At 44.6% G+C, this 14,709-nt stretch overlaps 2 protein-coding genes across 4 annotated transcripts; one reads left to right on the forward strand and one right to left on the reverse strand.

The window, feature by feature from the left end:
• Nucleotides 1-6,386: 6,386 nt before the first annotated feature.
• LOC112897805 (transcription repressor OFP13-like) lies at nucleotides 6,387-12,128 on the forward strand. Of its 3 annotated transcripts, none has more exons than XR_003229754.1 (5): nucleotides 6,387-6,507; nucleotides 8,818-8,912; nucleotides 9,216-9,547; nucleotides 9,661-9,882; nucleotides 11,742-12,128. XR_003229754.1 is itself a non-coding variant. In XM_025966197.1 (2 exons), exon 1 carries the CDS (start codon nucleotides 10,151-10,153, stop codon nucleotides 10,970-10,972), a length of 822 nt encoding a protein of 273 aa, XP_025821982.1. In that variant the 5' UTR covers nucleotides 10,103-10,150; the 3' UTR covers nucleotides 10,973-11,565; nucleotides 11,742-12,128. The 3 variants fall into 3 exon arrangements, 1 of the variants encoding a protein (XP_025821982.1); XR_003229755.1 differs by having other exon boundaries at nucleotides 9,377-9,547; XM_025966197.1 differs by lacking the exons at nucleotides 6,387-6,507; nucleotides 8,818-8,912; nucleotides 9,216-9,547; nucleotides 9,661-9,882 and adding an exon at nucleotides 10,103-11,565.
• Nucleotides 12,129-12,577: 449 nt separating this feature from the next.
• On the reverse strand, nucleotides 12,578-13,437 carry LOC112898512 (NDR1/HIN1-like protein 10). Its single transcript, XM_025966852.1, has one exon. The coding sequence runs from the start codon at nucleotides 13,255-13,257 to the stop codon at nucleotides 12,613-12,615; it is 645 nt and encodes a 214-aa protein (XP_025822637.1). The 5' UTR covers nucleotides 13,258-13,437; the 3' UTR covers nucleotides 12,578-12,612.
• Between the last annotated feature and the right edge of the window lie 1,272 nt (nucleotides 13,438-14,709).

Here is a 14,709-nt window from a genome sequence, read left to right on the forward strand (position 1 = left end):
ATCTCTATTGCAGCATGTTAACAATCGAAAGGAGCAGCTAGACATGACAGTTTCTAGAATCTTAGAGTTATGCAGTTCTTCACATTCTACACATGCAATTATTAGTCAATGATATTAAACATTAAACTTCAAGTGTAATTATGATATTAAGGACTTATATTCTTTTTTTTTGAAAGGTCTGCCCTTTTGTATTATCTAGTAAAAATAAGTAATTTAGGCTCTGTTTAAATCTGTCAGAGCTAGAATCTTTAGTTGCTAATTAGAAGCATTAAACATAGAGTAATGACAAAACTAATTGCATAACCTCTAGACTAATTCGCGAGACGAATCTATTAAGTCTAATTAGTCTATAATTAGCCCCCTAATTAGTTTTATAATTAACTCATATTTTAGTCTTCTTAATTAGCATCGAAACATATATGATAAGGCTAAATTTTAGCACTTAGAATCCAAACACCTATTATACCTTGTAAAAGTTTTGATGGCAGTTTTTGGACACAGGTTGGATACATGTATCCATGGAAAACCACGTTTACCCTTGCAAAGTCATGCAATCAGATGGAGTCAAATCTACCAAATGAACTTTTTCTGGTGTCAAATCTAGTCATTGCAAAAGCTTGCATCTTCTGTGGATTTCAACATAGGCACCACCTTTCATCTCCAGATTGAATGAATGCCCAGTACTTGTTGGCTACTTGCCATCGGCAGCGAGTTGGCCCAACTAAAAATGCGGCCGAACATTTAGGCCCAGCAGGCATAGTTCATTCATACCCAAAACAGGCCAATGAATAGTTGGAAGTATTTTCGAGTTTTTTTTGAAAAAGGGCTTAAAAAATAAAATTCGAAAAAAGGGTGCCGGTTATGAAAAATTGGAAAAATGGGTACCTTCCGCCCGTTGATCGGGCGGGAGGCGTGGGGCCGGGGACCTCCCGCCCATCCTGCGGGCGGGAGGTTCCAAAAATATTTCCAGGCTCCTCCCGAGAGCCTCTTCGCGAATAAGAAACTTTTCTTATTCGTGAAGAGATTCCCGAGGCAGGCATCCCGCCCGGCAGTGGGCGGGAGGCCTCAGGCCCGGCCAATGGGCGGGAGGTCCCCCTGCTTATGATTTTTGTTATATTTTCTTGGAATTTATGTTTCACAAACTATTTGAAATTCAGACTTTTTTCAAATACAAGATTTATTCGCCATACTCTTTTGTATACATATAAAATTTTAATTCAATTTTACGAATAAGATTAATGTATCTAAAACTTGTATGAAGATGGTTAAACGATAACGTTTTGCAACGTAAAATCCAAATATTACGATAGTACGATACGTCAACCAATTAAAAAGAAAATAGTATCATATAAAAACAGTTTAAATATAAAAATCCACCGAATCAGGAGTATCTACCCCGCCTGTCCTGGACCTCGCGCTCTCTTCGTCCTCCCCTCTAGTCCTAGCCCGTCGGCGTATGTGGTCCTCCGAGTACGTAAATGCATTTGGAGCACGGTGAGGACGAGGCGGAGGAGGTGCAGGCGTGAACGGGTCATCCTGGGACTGTGCACCTGGAGCGTCATACGTCTGGAAGGGACCAATGATGTCAGGTCCGGCGCCACCGCCCACCAACTCCGACCAAGTGGCGGAGCCGCTCTCCCAATCGTCCCAGTCCGGCACACCGAATGGACCACCGTGTGCAGAAGCTCCCATCGACCATGCATGCCGAATATAGCTCTGAGAGTACGGTGCAGCTGGCGTCGAACCCGACGGAAGAGACGTTCCTGGAGCATAGGCGCCAAACGTCTGAGGCTCCATTCTTGCAGGAGGAGGTCCCATTGCCGTCAAGTGCATGACTATAAAAACAAACGAAATTAGTCGTGTGTAAGCATCTAGGCCCTTAAGGTATGTTTCGGTGATTAATGACAACCATTATTGTGACTAATGAGTTTGTGCAGCCTTATAGATCATTATTGCTCATTTGGTTATATGTCAAAAGAGGCCCCTAATTTTCATTATTCAAAAAGGCGATCTCGGCATTCAACTCTATAACATGTCAAGACTAAGGATCTTTCTAGTCCTAAGTGTCATAAGGTTGAGAAGGACACTTAGGTTAGTATAGGTTTTATAGTTTTGTAGTGATCGCACTATTAAGAGGGGTTTTAGGCTTAGTAACTTGAGCATGGACATGGTCATTTGAAAATGGATGCACACAATGGTCACTCAGTTTTCTAGAAGCTCAAATAAGTGGTTCTCAACTTATATCTCAAGAATATTTGGATTTCATTCAAGACTCAAGTCAGAAAAGGCAAAATCAGAAAAATCCTTATCACCGGATTAACCGACGCCTCAAGTTTTCTATACGTCGGTTAAACGAGGTCAGCAGGTCTGGACAAGTCAATACACCGGTTAAACCGACGTTATTTGAAATTGGACGTCGGTGCAGTTGTCCAGAGACTCGGTTTTCAGTTGATCAGTGGACAACTACACTCACCGGTTAAACCGACGCTATTTGAAATTTGACGTCGGTGCAGTTGTCCAGTGACTTGGTATTTCTGTTGATCAAAGGATGATTACACTCACCGGTTAAACCGATGCAACGACGGTTAATCTTCCCAAACAGTAACGGCTAGTTTTCAAAAGGGGAGTTTACATTCACCGGTTAAACCGACGATGACTATTGGAGGGACGTCGGATTAACCGGCGCTACGCAGTTTTTCTGGCAGCTTTTTCTCCAACGGCTCTATTCGTGTGAGCTGCCCATATATACCCCTCCAATGGGTCATTCTACCACTCTTGGCACCAGGCAACATCCAAACACACATACTTTAGCCAAGAGCCACTTTGAGCTTCAACATTTCATACACTTGTTCATTCAATCATTCAAGAAGCAAGATTAAGGACTTGAGTAGAGAGAAGCTTGTGTGCATTCATTCTTTGTGATTGGTTCTTGCTCAAGTGAAGGCCTTAGCTTGTTACTCTTGGTGATTGGCATCACCTAGGCGATCTTGGTGATCGAGGTGATTCTCGCGGAGCTTGCCAAGGATTGTGGAAGCCCGGAGAAGAGACTTGTACGTGGCTTGATCTCCACCACACCGGGATGGTGAACGGAGACTCTTAGTGAGCGCCCTCGTCTTGGTGACTTCGGAGGTGACAATACTCTTTGTGAGTGTCACAACGTGGATTAGGGGTGTGTGCCAACACATCGATACCACGGGAAAAATCCGGTTGTCCCTTGTCCACTTTACTTTTTCAAGCATTATCTTTCATGCAATTCATTCATGTGCTTGATTTAGGGATCACTAGTTAGCTCTACCTTGCTAGGCTTTATCTCTTTTCATCTTAACTAGCTTGTGTAGGTTGTTTAGTTATCCGGTTGGTGAATTGGAGCCTTTCTAGTTTTTGCATAGGTTAAGGTTGTTTTATCTTGTTTTAGAAATTGAAAAAGGCCCAATTCACCCCCCTCTTGGTCCATCGATCCTTTCATCGTGTAAATCAAAAGTGATTGAAATGGCAATTATAAAGGACTTATAGCTTGAACTAGCGGCAGTACCGCTGGACGCTGCGTGCGGTGCTGCAGAGGTCGACGGGCCAGCTGTGTACATGTGGGCGGACGCATGAGACGAACTGCCGGTCCCCACGTCGTCTCTGCCGCGACACGTCAGTGCACGTAATGCTCGCGTCAAGTTGTCTTGAATCTTACGCAAGCTGTCTTTGTACTGTGCCTCCGGTACACGTACTCCACGTTCAGGCAACGTGATCTGAGATGTAGCTTCAACCTCCGCAAAGTTGATCAGATCGATCTGCATACGTAATGGGAAGTAGAGTAATATTGTTATCGATTTTTTATAAAAAAAGATTTAATAATTCAAGTTGCGAAAGATGTACCGCGCCACGCTGGGTCTGATCACGGTATGAGGGATACGTGTCCGAAATGGTCGGCTGGTGCTGATGCTCAGCGTCATCAATACGTGAAATAGTGACGTACGGACGCATGCGAGGGAGGTACCAGCGGAGGTATGCGCCGTAAGACGCCTCCGTGTGTGGCAGCGGCTCGTCCCACACATCGTCACGTGCGTCTAGCCACCCTTCTACGTACTCCTGCAGCTTGACCACCCAGTTGACCTCGTTGGCATGATATCCCCTGTGCGAATATCTGTTGCAAACATTTGAAAGACAATATTATTTTATGATAACGATTATATAATAAATACAAAATGAGTTATCACAAACTTACTCGTGTACGTTGCGCGGCACGGCCTGGAACGCTCGAGGTAGGAGAGGAAAGTGCTGTCGTCGCTCGAACTGCCTCATCACTCGCTCGACGCAGTATGGCTCGATGATAATATCGAACACTAGGTTCGCCTTTGTGAGCCAGTACGCCTCGTCACACGTGTAGAGGGAGGACAACCCGTGCGGCGCACGTGTCTGGATAGCCGCAGCAGTGTACGGGGTCCAGATGACATCCTGTGGCCGCATCCGATCAAATTCGGACACGAACTGCGGGTATGCTTTTTGGACCTGCCGATGTGCCCAGCTCATCTGCAAAATTACACAACTGCATCGGTACTTTGCATATACAGAAACGTACAACAGTAAATTAAAGAGCTTACCCTCGATCGGTCCAAAGCAAACCCATCGTGGGGCTATCCTCGTGCCACATCCCATACATCTCGGGCGGATAAGGCTCCTCGCTGATTAAGGCTCCTCGTCCAGGTGCAACAACTCCTTTGCTACACGAGGGCGCAACTCGTGAAGCTCCTGCCCCTCCACCGCTGGCAGGTACGACCTGTGCCGTTCGTCGGTGTTCGCGAAGGAGCTCCGGTGTCTGCGCCATATCTGCATGAAAAATATAAGTACCGTAACACATATTCGTACAAACAATTGAAAATACTAAAAACTATTCGAAATACAACTGCCCTAAGAAATAAATCTAACATCTATTGAAAATACTAAAAACTCCTTAAAATATAACTACCCTAAGAAATATTCCTAAAAACTATTGAAAATACTAAAAACTATTCAAAATATAACTAAACTAAGAAATATATCTAAAAACTATTGAATTACTAAAAACTATTCAAAATATAACTACCCTAAGAAATATTCCTAAAAACTATTGAAAATACTAAAAACTATTCAAAATATAACTACCCTAAGAACTATATCTAAAAACTATTAAAAATACTAAAAACTATTTATAATAGAACTACCCTAACAAATATTTCTAAAATTTATTGAAAATACTGAAAACTATTCAAAATATAACTACCCTAAGAAATATATCTGAAAACTACTGAAACTATAAAAACTATTCAAAATATAACTACCCTAAGAAATATATCTAAAAACTATTAAAAATACTAAAAACTATTTAAAATAAACTACCCTAACAAGTATTTCTAAAAGCTATTGAAAATACTGAAAACTATTTTACGTATAACTACCCTAACAAATATTCGTAAAAACAATTGATAATTATACGACTATAACGAGAATATACCTCCAAACCGACGTGTGGATAGAGCTTCACCGCTTTCTCTCCTCTCCTCTCTTCCTCTCCTTCCTTTATTTTTTTGTTGATTTTTGCTGAATATTATGAGAATTAGGGGTGGGTGGGGGGCTTAAATAGTTGGGGGGGGGGGGGACGTCCCGCCCGTTGGGAGGGCGGGCGGGATGCCGCGTCAGGGACCTCTTCGCGAATAAGAAAAGTTTTCTTTCGCGAAGAGGCCCCTCCCGAGGGCCTGACAAATATTTTTTCGATCCCCTGTCCGTTGGATGGGCGGGATGTCGCCTCCCGCCCGTTGATCGGGCGGGAGACACCTATTTTTCGAATTGTTCCAAACCGGCACCCTTTTTTCGAATTTAAATTTTTTAACCCTTTTTTTTAAAAAAGTCAGTATTTTCTCCATTCACATGTCACATGGTGAGTCTATCCTGTTACCATCCTTTCCTTTTCTACTATATAAGAAGAGAGCAGGTCAATTGGCTAGTGTCATCATTGTAAGGTGTAATATCAATGCCATGGGATCAAAATCTGGAAAATCAGATATAGTCGAAAGACCACATGACTGCTTATCTACCTTGTCGTTGGTAGGAATCGAACTGTGATCTCCAGCAGAGACCCAAGGTGTCCAGGGATTTCTCAAAAGAAACTTTATTCCTGCAGTTCAGGTGTTACTGTATCAGTCTAAATGCTCCTGCTGTGCTCCTGTTGCCTTGAAAAGCTTTTTTTGTACATTTTGCATAGCTTGTGTTGTCTTTCAATAGCGTCCCTACTGTCCAACAACTTTAGTGGTGATTTGTTGGAAAAAGAAATGAAGTGACTTACCTGTTGTCACTGACGAAAGATGGCCCCTCCCTGATCATGACCAAACTTTATCGGAGTTTTTTTTTCTTTTTGTCAGGGCCAGCAAAGCTTCACTGTTTGGATCAAGGGGAAGATTTCGAATGCAGCTAAATGCTTGGCAAGAACATGTGCGGAAACAATCAAGACAACACCACCAAATGGCAGAATTACCTTCAGAGGTAAGAACCAAAGCATATTGGCACTTGATGAAGCCTGTAGGCATGGGACGTTTTTGTTATCTAACTGTTGCAAGTAGTATAATAGCTTCTTCTGGTTAAATAAAATATCAGCTCAAAAAAAGCATATTGTGCTAATCCTGTACTTGTTGTGCCCATGATAAGGTTGCACCATATATGAGTTTACACTAACACATGTAGAGGAAAAAAAACTGATCAGAGAAATATTTAGAATCTTGCTGTCTCATGAACGAACTGTATATTGTAAGATTGAGGGGTCTTCCCCTACAACAAACACATGTAGGTTGTCTGTACCATAACAGACAGAGTAAAACTTTCATTTTTATGTTGGTTCACACTTAGTCTCCTTTGCGTTGGAAAAAAATATCGCTATATATATGAGTTACTTCAATTGGATCATGCGGCTCTGTGTCAATTCAATTGGTTCGACTTGATCAGGGAAAAACATGGAAATTGTGTAGAAGCAAATCCCAAAGGGCAAATATATTAGTTTATACATACCGCATGTTTTAGACCTTGATCACACAGGAAATCATATGAAAATAAAAAAATCCTTTGGATTCCTGCTGTCCCCCATCTGAAGAGCTTGCACCATCTGCTTCATCATTTTTCTTGTTTGTTTTTGGATCTCAATCATTCACACTTGATTGGGCGAATGCACGGAGTTTTTCCTTCTGCACCATTTGTACTGTTGGGAAAATTCCCAATTTTGGATCTTTCATTTCAGTGTTGAATCAGATATATGCAAACAGCGTTAGCATCTGTATTCAGATCCCCATATATCCTGAAGCTGTTCAATTGGGCCCGTTTAGTTTGTCCATATCTGAAGAGAAATCCAAGAATGACTGTTGTCTGTTATACATACTACACAAACACAGTAGGATTCTGTATGCAGCTTTAACCTTTTCTTTTGTCTTCTCCATCATTTCTATATGAAGAGATGTTAGAAAAGACTGATTAGACAAACTGGAGTAAGTTGAATTCATCAAGTGAAGGACGTCCATGATAGAAGTGATGAACATTAGAACGATAACCTGCTCAATTCGTGCAGTTATGCTGGGGACAAATGCCAAGTTAAATATTTTCTTTAGCCAAATTAGGAGTATATCTTGTGGACCGTGGAATCTTGCTGAAACTGAAACTAGCACCTTGTGATTTAGCTAAGAGAGGCCGGTTAGGTGCGGAGTGGCTAGCCAAGAAGGGAGCATTGATAAACATCGTCTGTGTTAGACAGTAGAAAGTTTCTCCCAATTGATCTGATCTCATTGTTCAAAATCTGAAGTAAGAGGTCTTATTCTTTCTGTAGGTATGAAGTTCGAATTATTATTGGCTAGCTAATTGCTGGTTGGCTAAATACACTTCATATTAAGCCATCATATATAGCTGCAAAAACAAATATAGAATGAACATTCAGGAGAAGCAAGCTCAGTTTTAAAATCGGTACTCTTTCCTTGGCCATGCACGCAGACATTGCGCGGTAGGGCAGCCTGACATGTGCCCTGTGGGGCCATGCTTCTGCATCTGCATTATTGCATTTGCATGATCATTTCGCCTTAATCCTGTTAGATTATCCATCATAGAAGCTTGTGAGACCAGTGATTATGATGTGTATAAACCAGTTAATGAGCAACTAGGCAGCAGCTCTGCAACACAACATGTTCCATTACAGTAGATCTGTTAGCAGCAGACAGAGACAGGCTTAGTTATTATTGTGGCCCTTACAACAGTTTTACCCTTCTGAAAATTTTTGCACGAATATACTACTGTTTCAACACAGTTTGGATATGTACAGAGGTCACAGGAATCTGCAGAATCATGCTTCAGCGGAGGAATTAGCGACTGCTTTAGCGCCTATTACTTGAGTGACTAGCTTGGTATGACAGCAATGCATGTAGGTGCGCACACAATAATGTAGACGCTAAGCTTCAGTGATTACACATGCATGGAACAGATGAAAAGAGATGAGCAACCAGGCTAGTTCAGTGGTGAGTCAAGGTCGACATCTATTACAGTTACAGATATATCCATATAGTTGATTGTTCTTCTGCTATCAGCTGAAGGACTCATGATTATGCAGATCTACTAGATGATTAGTCTGTTGCATACATCACGTTCGATACGACTCTTGTTGTCGCTAGTTTAACTTTGGTGATTACGTATACTACTATAATAGCAATGCAGATCTATTAGATGATTAGTCTGTTGCATATATACGTCGCATTCGATACTACTATGATACACTGGTGCCGTGCTATGATAATACTATATCCTTATACATTAAGTTTGTCACAGGTTTCCTGGAGCCTTGCTTGTTTGATGCATGCCATAAGATGTGGAGGTGTTCAATGAGTGGAAGGAAATGGAAGAAAACAAAATAATCCCTAGAGGTGAGCATTAAATTTGGTCTCATGCTTAGCCCTACTTGCATAAATGCTGTCCAATATATTATATTCTGGCCACTTTGCTTGTTTTGAAATGAGCAAGAGGTGGAATGGCAGCAGAAAGGAATTTTTTAGCCTCCCCTTTTGTAACTTGGGTAATGCGAATCATAGTTTTTAGAGATGATTCAAAAATTGGCTTGATATCTGACGTGAAAGAACTTGGGTTGGGTTGCAACCTTAGAGAACACCTGGAAACCACAGGTTTGAGACACTGGGATAATTTGCTAGTACTAACCAATGTCCTTGCAGCAACTCCTCGATCTCTCTGCTGGGGAAAGGAGAATCTGGAGCGTGGCACAAGCGGCCTTCCAGCAGAAAACAATTGCCAGCCGCAGCAAACCTCTACAACTTTTAATCACCTGATTGATTGATTAAACCCACCCCATCCTGTTTCATTTTCTGCACGACAGATGGGGATGGATGGATTGGCGCAAGAAATGCCTGCCGCATCGTCGCATGAGCCGCCAGAGTAAACACACACAGCCAGGGCAGGGAAGGGCACTGTGTGACTACTACTCAAAAACTAGCAGTAGCTGTATCACCCAAATGGATACAGCTACTGCAATTTTAGATGGAGAAGAGTACGTATTGTGGCACTTCCCTCCAAGTGTAATTACTTTTAAATCTTTCAACAAATAAAATGGATGGGCGGCGTAGTACATGAATCAACCATTTGATACATGCTGTGTTGCAGGTGGATTCCACGTGGAGGAAGCATGGCATTAGCAATTTGGCGTGGCCAACACAAGAGAGAAGAATGGAAGCAAAAGAAGCTCAACTAAGTACCCCAACTGACCAGGCCAGGGAACAAACAAAACAACTCACTTGACTCCGATCCATTGCAGGCAGGCATGTTCTTCCTCCATAAAAATAAGATAATCCTCCATCAGCAACCCAACTACTCTCTGCTCTCTAGGTAACCTACCCTGCTCCCAGTTTAGTTTGGCTTTGCATATGCAGTGCATGTATACTTACTAGTCGTTAGTATAAATATATATAATCCTGCAGTTGAGCTCAGCTCCCTCGCCCTCCAAATAAAAGCCGCATCACCTTCATTGCTTGCTTGCCCAACGCCTCTATTCCATCTAGCTAGCTAGCTACTCTTGTCTTCTTCTTCTTCTTCCCCAGCTCTAGCTACCTCCTCCTCGATTTCCATCCTCTCACCACAGGCACAAGTGCATGCCATGGTGAAGAAGCAGCAGCTTGCTGTTGGTGGCCTCACCTCTCTCTTCAGCACCAGCAATAAGCAGCCGTGCCACTCCTCCCCTTCGTCCATGTCCTCCTCCTCCTCCTCCTCCTCCTCCTCCGCGTGGCAATGGACCTCCTGCGGCCTGCACCCAAGAACTCTCTCCTTCAGGCAGCAGCAGGAGGAGGAGGATAACGCCAATGGCCATGGCTGCCAGAACCAGCATGTTGACAAAGACAGCCATATGGCGCTGACGAAGCAGCAGGCTTATTACAAGACCATGAACTCCGCCTACTCATGCTTCTCCACCAACTCCTTGGCCTCCATTGACAGTTTCTCAATGGCGTCGTCCGACGCTGCGGAGGCAGAGGCCGTCATCCGCGCGGTGCGCTCGGACCGCCTCCTCTTCGAGCCCGAGGAGGCGTCCTCTTTCAAGGCGGCCGACAAGGCCGACAAGCCGATCATCAAGGACACCACCACCATGAGCAAGCAGGCGGCAACGGCGGCGTTCGGTGGCGCCACGGCCATGTCGGTGGAGTCCCTGAACCCGTACCGCGACTTCCGGGAGTCGATGGAGGCGATGGTGATGAGCCAGGGGGGCGTCAGGGACTGGCGCTGGCTGGAGGAGATGCTGGGGTGGTACCTGAGGGCCAACGGCAAGAGCACGCACGGGCTCATCGTCGGCGCCTTCGTGGACCTGCTGGTGGCGCTCAGCACCGAGGCCACCTCGCCTGCGGATTCGTCGTCATCCCCGGCCACCCCTGCTGCTGCCAACTGCCGCTCCTCATCCAGCAATTGCTCTTGCTCCTCCTCCTTGTAGTTAGATACTTAGATTAGAACGCAGCGTCCACAGATGGATGGATAGATTAGCGAGAGAGGACATTATATCGTTTTGATTTCGTAGTGTTAGTTTCTGAATCATCATCATCATCTATCATGGCCCCGGCCAAGTACAATGAATGCAAGAGATGGCGTTGATCGTCGTCAAGGCCAGCTTGCTACGGTCATCCATCCCATCACTACTACTAGTAGTAGTAGGCAGTTATCTGATTTGCACCACACGCATGTTGTCCATATTCACCAGCAAGCTGATTCAAATTATGTCTTGCTGATCACAGAGGTATGTCAATCTTTTTTGGCATAACCTTTTAATTTCTTGACTTGAGGCTGTCTAGGTTAAGATTTCTTCTTGCTGGTGGCATTGAGTTGGTGGTGATGGCATCCATGACGACAACCCTCTGTCTCCTTTTCCTTGTTTCATGAACACTCTGTGGTGTTGCTGGGGAATTTCATTTTATGCCGCTAGCTGTACAGGAGATCATCGTCCTTTATGGTAGTGGTTTGCAGTAATAACATGCGGATTCACGTGATGTGTTGGAACGACAGCAATCATCGGCAGCAGATCTAAGAGAGGTTGATTAGTTTGCCTCCTTGTTGATTATTTGTGGTGCCTTTTCTTTTTACATCTTCTTGGAACAACAATAATGGTGGATCTACTGCTAACCATTTACGGGAGTCGCCTTGCTCGTCTGATGGCCTTTCAAGTTTCAACCGTGGTTTTGCCCTGCCTCTTACTTGAGGCTGTGTAGGAACGGGAGCAACACTCTTGGATGGTTATTGGTCCAAAAGTGGCGACAAGTTCTTCAAGGCAGGGGAAGCTAAGGGGCCGTATGCATGACTCTTTGTTTTTTATTGTTCCTACATATACTCTTTTCTTTTCTATGATAAACATTTGTACTATGCGCTATTGTTTCCATTTACTATTAGTACTAGATATCCCCATAAAAAAGTCTTAAAAATTGTACTAAATCCATCTAAGGGCGCATCAAATAATTTTAGCTATGTTCTAGCTGTAATGTCTATGTGCAACCTCGCTTCATTAACGACAGGTAGCATAATGATCTAGCAGGTTCATCTCCATCCACTTGTTCCTGTCTTTGCTTCAATTCTCCTTATTTTTTTTTTGTAAAATAATGGCGGACACCATTTTGGATAAGCTAAGTAGAAGGGGAAATAATTGGTCGAGTCCAAGAACCACTAAAAAATGTTCTCTAATTCTTCCTATATATATATATATTTAGCGTTTATATATGTCGCAAATAGTTCCAGGATGAAACGTCGAGATTCTCATTTTCATTTTAAATTTAACGGGCAGCTCTCTTGCTGGTTCATTTAGGGAAAAAGGTTAAAAATATTCTTAGATGGAATTCACAGGAGAAGCCATGTACATGAATCAAATTAAAGAATCAAAGGCACCTACAGTACAGAGACACACTTAACACTACTATACTAATACATCATCCAATTAATATATGTAATTGCTGCAACTAGCTAGCTAGCTAGTAATAATCTCTCTTTGTTCATCATGACATATATCTATAGAACGAAGAATGCAAGCATGGTCGATCTGATCTATCTGAGATAACAACATCCAACTAATTAAGAGGTGATCGATCGAGATCAGAACCAGACCCTGCATTCCGTTGGATGGAACTCCGGCGGCGGGCGGGCGCCGCCGTCGTCGGTGGCGTTCCGTCTCTGGATCCTGACCGGGCAGTCGATCTGGGTCTTGGGCCCCGGCACGGTGATGACCCAGAGCCTGAGCTTCATGTGGGCGCTGATCTTGACGTCCACGGAGAAGGTGGCGCCCTCGGCGGCCTCCCTCCGGAATCCTGCGGCCGCGACGCCTCCGACGAGCGGGGCGTCGCCGGCGAACTCCGGGTTGAGGGGGCTGGTCTCTCCGGTGTCCTGGAACAGGTCGGGCAGTCCGGCGTCGGCGAGGCGCTGGCCCTCGTAGTAGGCGTGCGCGGCGACGTCGAGGTAGTGGAGGGCGATGCGCTTGTTTGGGTTGTGGAGCTGGACGGCGAGGGAGAGGTTGTATCGGAGGATCCATGTCTGCGGGGTGAGGGTGAAGGCGGAGAGGTCGGCGGAGACGGCGGTGGCGCGGATGATGTGGGGGCGGAAGAGGAGGTAGAGGACGAGGGCGACGAGGCCGGCGCTGCAGAAGACGCAGGTGAGGACGCTGAAGAGGCAGCTGAGCACGCCGCAGAAGAGGCACCGGCACGGGCAGCACAGCAGCGACGACACCGTGCTCGCCTTGCCCATTATCTATAGCAGCAGCGGCAGCAGCAGCCGTGGTGGTGGTGGCCGGCCGGCGACGACCAAATTAATGCATGCAAGACGACGAGAGACGACAGAGACCAAGGACACGATCGAATTCAGAAGTAAGGTTGCTTATTGCAGCAAGTGATGAGGGAGATCAGATAGAGGAGAGTGAGCAGTGGATCGAGATGGAGATGGCGAGAGACGGCCGGCCATGGAAGTCGGAGGAGGTAGCAGCGGTGGGAGCGGAGCGGAGGGAGGAGTGTGCGATCAAGAACGAGTTGCTGCTGCTGGTTGTCCTGGTCGTCGTCTTCGTTCCGTGGACGCATGTCGTTGACCCAGCCCACCTAACTAGCTGGGCCATTTTCCAGTTTCCATCCAATGTTGGGCCTTTGATTAGCTCATCTCCATCTGCTGATTTGTGCAGCTCGACATAGTGGTGAATCTGCCTGGCGTACAAAAGCTTAGGTGGGCCTGATGAGCTCTGCCTTTTAATATTCTCTTTTCCTGTGAGATATACCCGTCTCCAAACCTGTTGCGTGCATCTCTTTCCCTTCATTTTATTTCGATTCTCTTTTAGATCCAGTAAATTTCACAGAATTCCGACTCAAAAATCCAGAGTAAAATCCGGCGGATCGATGCAGTACGTCGTCGTAGCAACTTTACAATTCTGTCCCTTGTCTTCTCGCTCGGAAGAAATTAAACAGCCAGCTTGAAATCAGTTAGGCACACACAGCTTCCTGCCATGTCATCATCACTAATCACAGTACTAGTAGTCGTGTCCTCAACTATCAAGGCATGGAGAGGTGGGGTGATAAAGCGAGGCTCCGCCTTACCTGGCTAGCTAACTAGATCAACACCGATGGATGGATATCAAAACTCATAAATTCTTATTTTTCATTTTTTTTTGTGGATCTTTCCGTCCAGAAACGTCGATCTCAGCAAGCAGCGGCCGCAGCACTGATAGTAACGTGTACAATGACGTGCCAACTGCAGCCACTAGCTAGCAATAGCAATGACGAGCTGAGCTTCTTACATATTTGTCATACCATACAGCACCAGTACCTTTTTCTTCTTCCTTCCTTCCTTCCTTTCTTTCTTTCTTTCTGGAGATCAGAGCTAGGCAGCTAGCAGCTTCGCATATTATTGTCAGCTTGGATACAAGGTCAGCATTAGCAACCAAAAAACGTTTGGCAGAAAAAGGTCGCTAGCTACTAGGAATCCAAGACTAACAGCAGCTGCTCAGCAACCAAAATACCTAGCTACATATAGGTTGACTAAGGCTGATCTATTTGGATCCGAGGCTCATATTTAATTTGGATGCCAAATAGAAGAGGTAAACATGGACTACTAATCACTGGGGGGCTAATTATACAGATAACGGTGGTTACATGCAGCCCATCGGCATGCACACATATATAGGACTAACTTTTGGTCCCCCTGTTCGTTTTATCA

This window comes from Panicum hallii, chromosome 6 (genome assembly GCF_002211085.1).
Source record: "Panicum hallii strain FIL2 chromosome 6, PHallii_v3.1, whole genome shotgun sequence".
NCBI lineage: Eukaryota > Viridiplantae > Streptophyta > Magnoliopsida > Poales > Poaceae > Panicum > Panicum hallii.

Bases quoted from the DNA above. Each gene is read 5' to 3' on its own strand.
- LOC112898512 (XM_025966852.1), bottom strand. From the start codon at position 13,257: ATGGGCAAGGCGAGCACGGTGTCGTCGCTGCTGTGCTGCCCGTGCCGG.
- LOC112897805 (XM_025966197.1), top strand. From the start codon at position 10,151: ATGGTGAAGAAGCAGCAGCTTGCTGTTGGTGGCCTCACCTCTCTCTTC.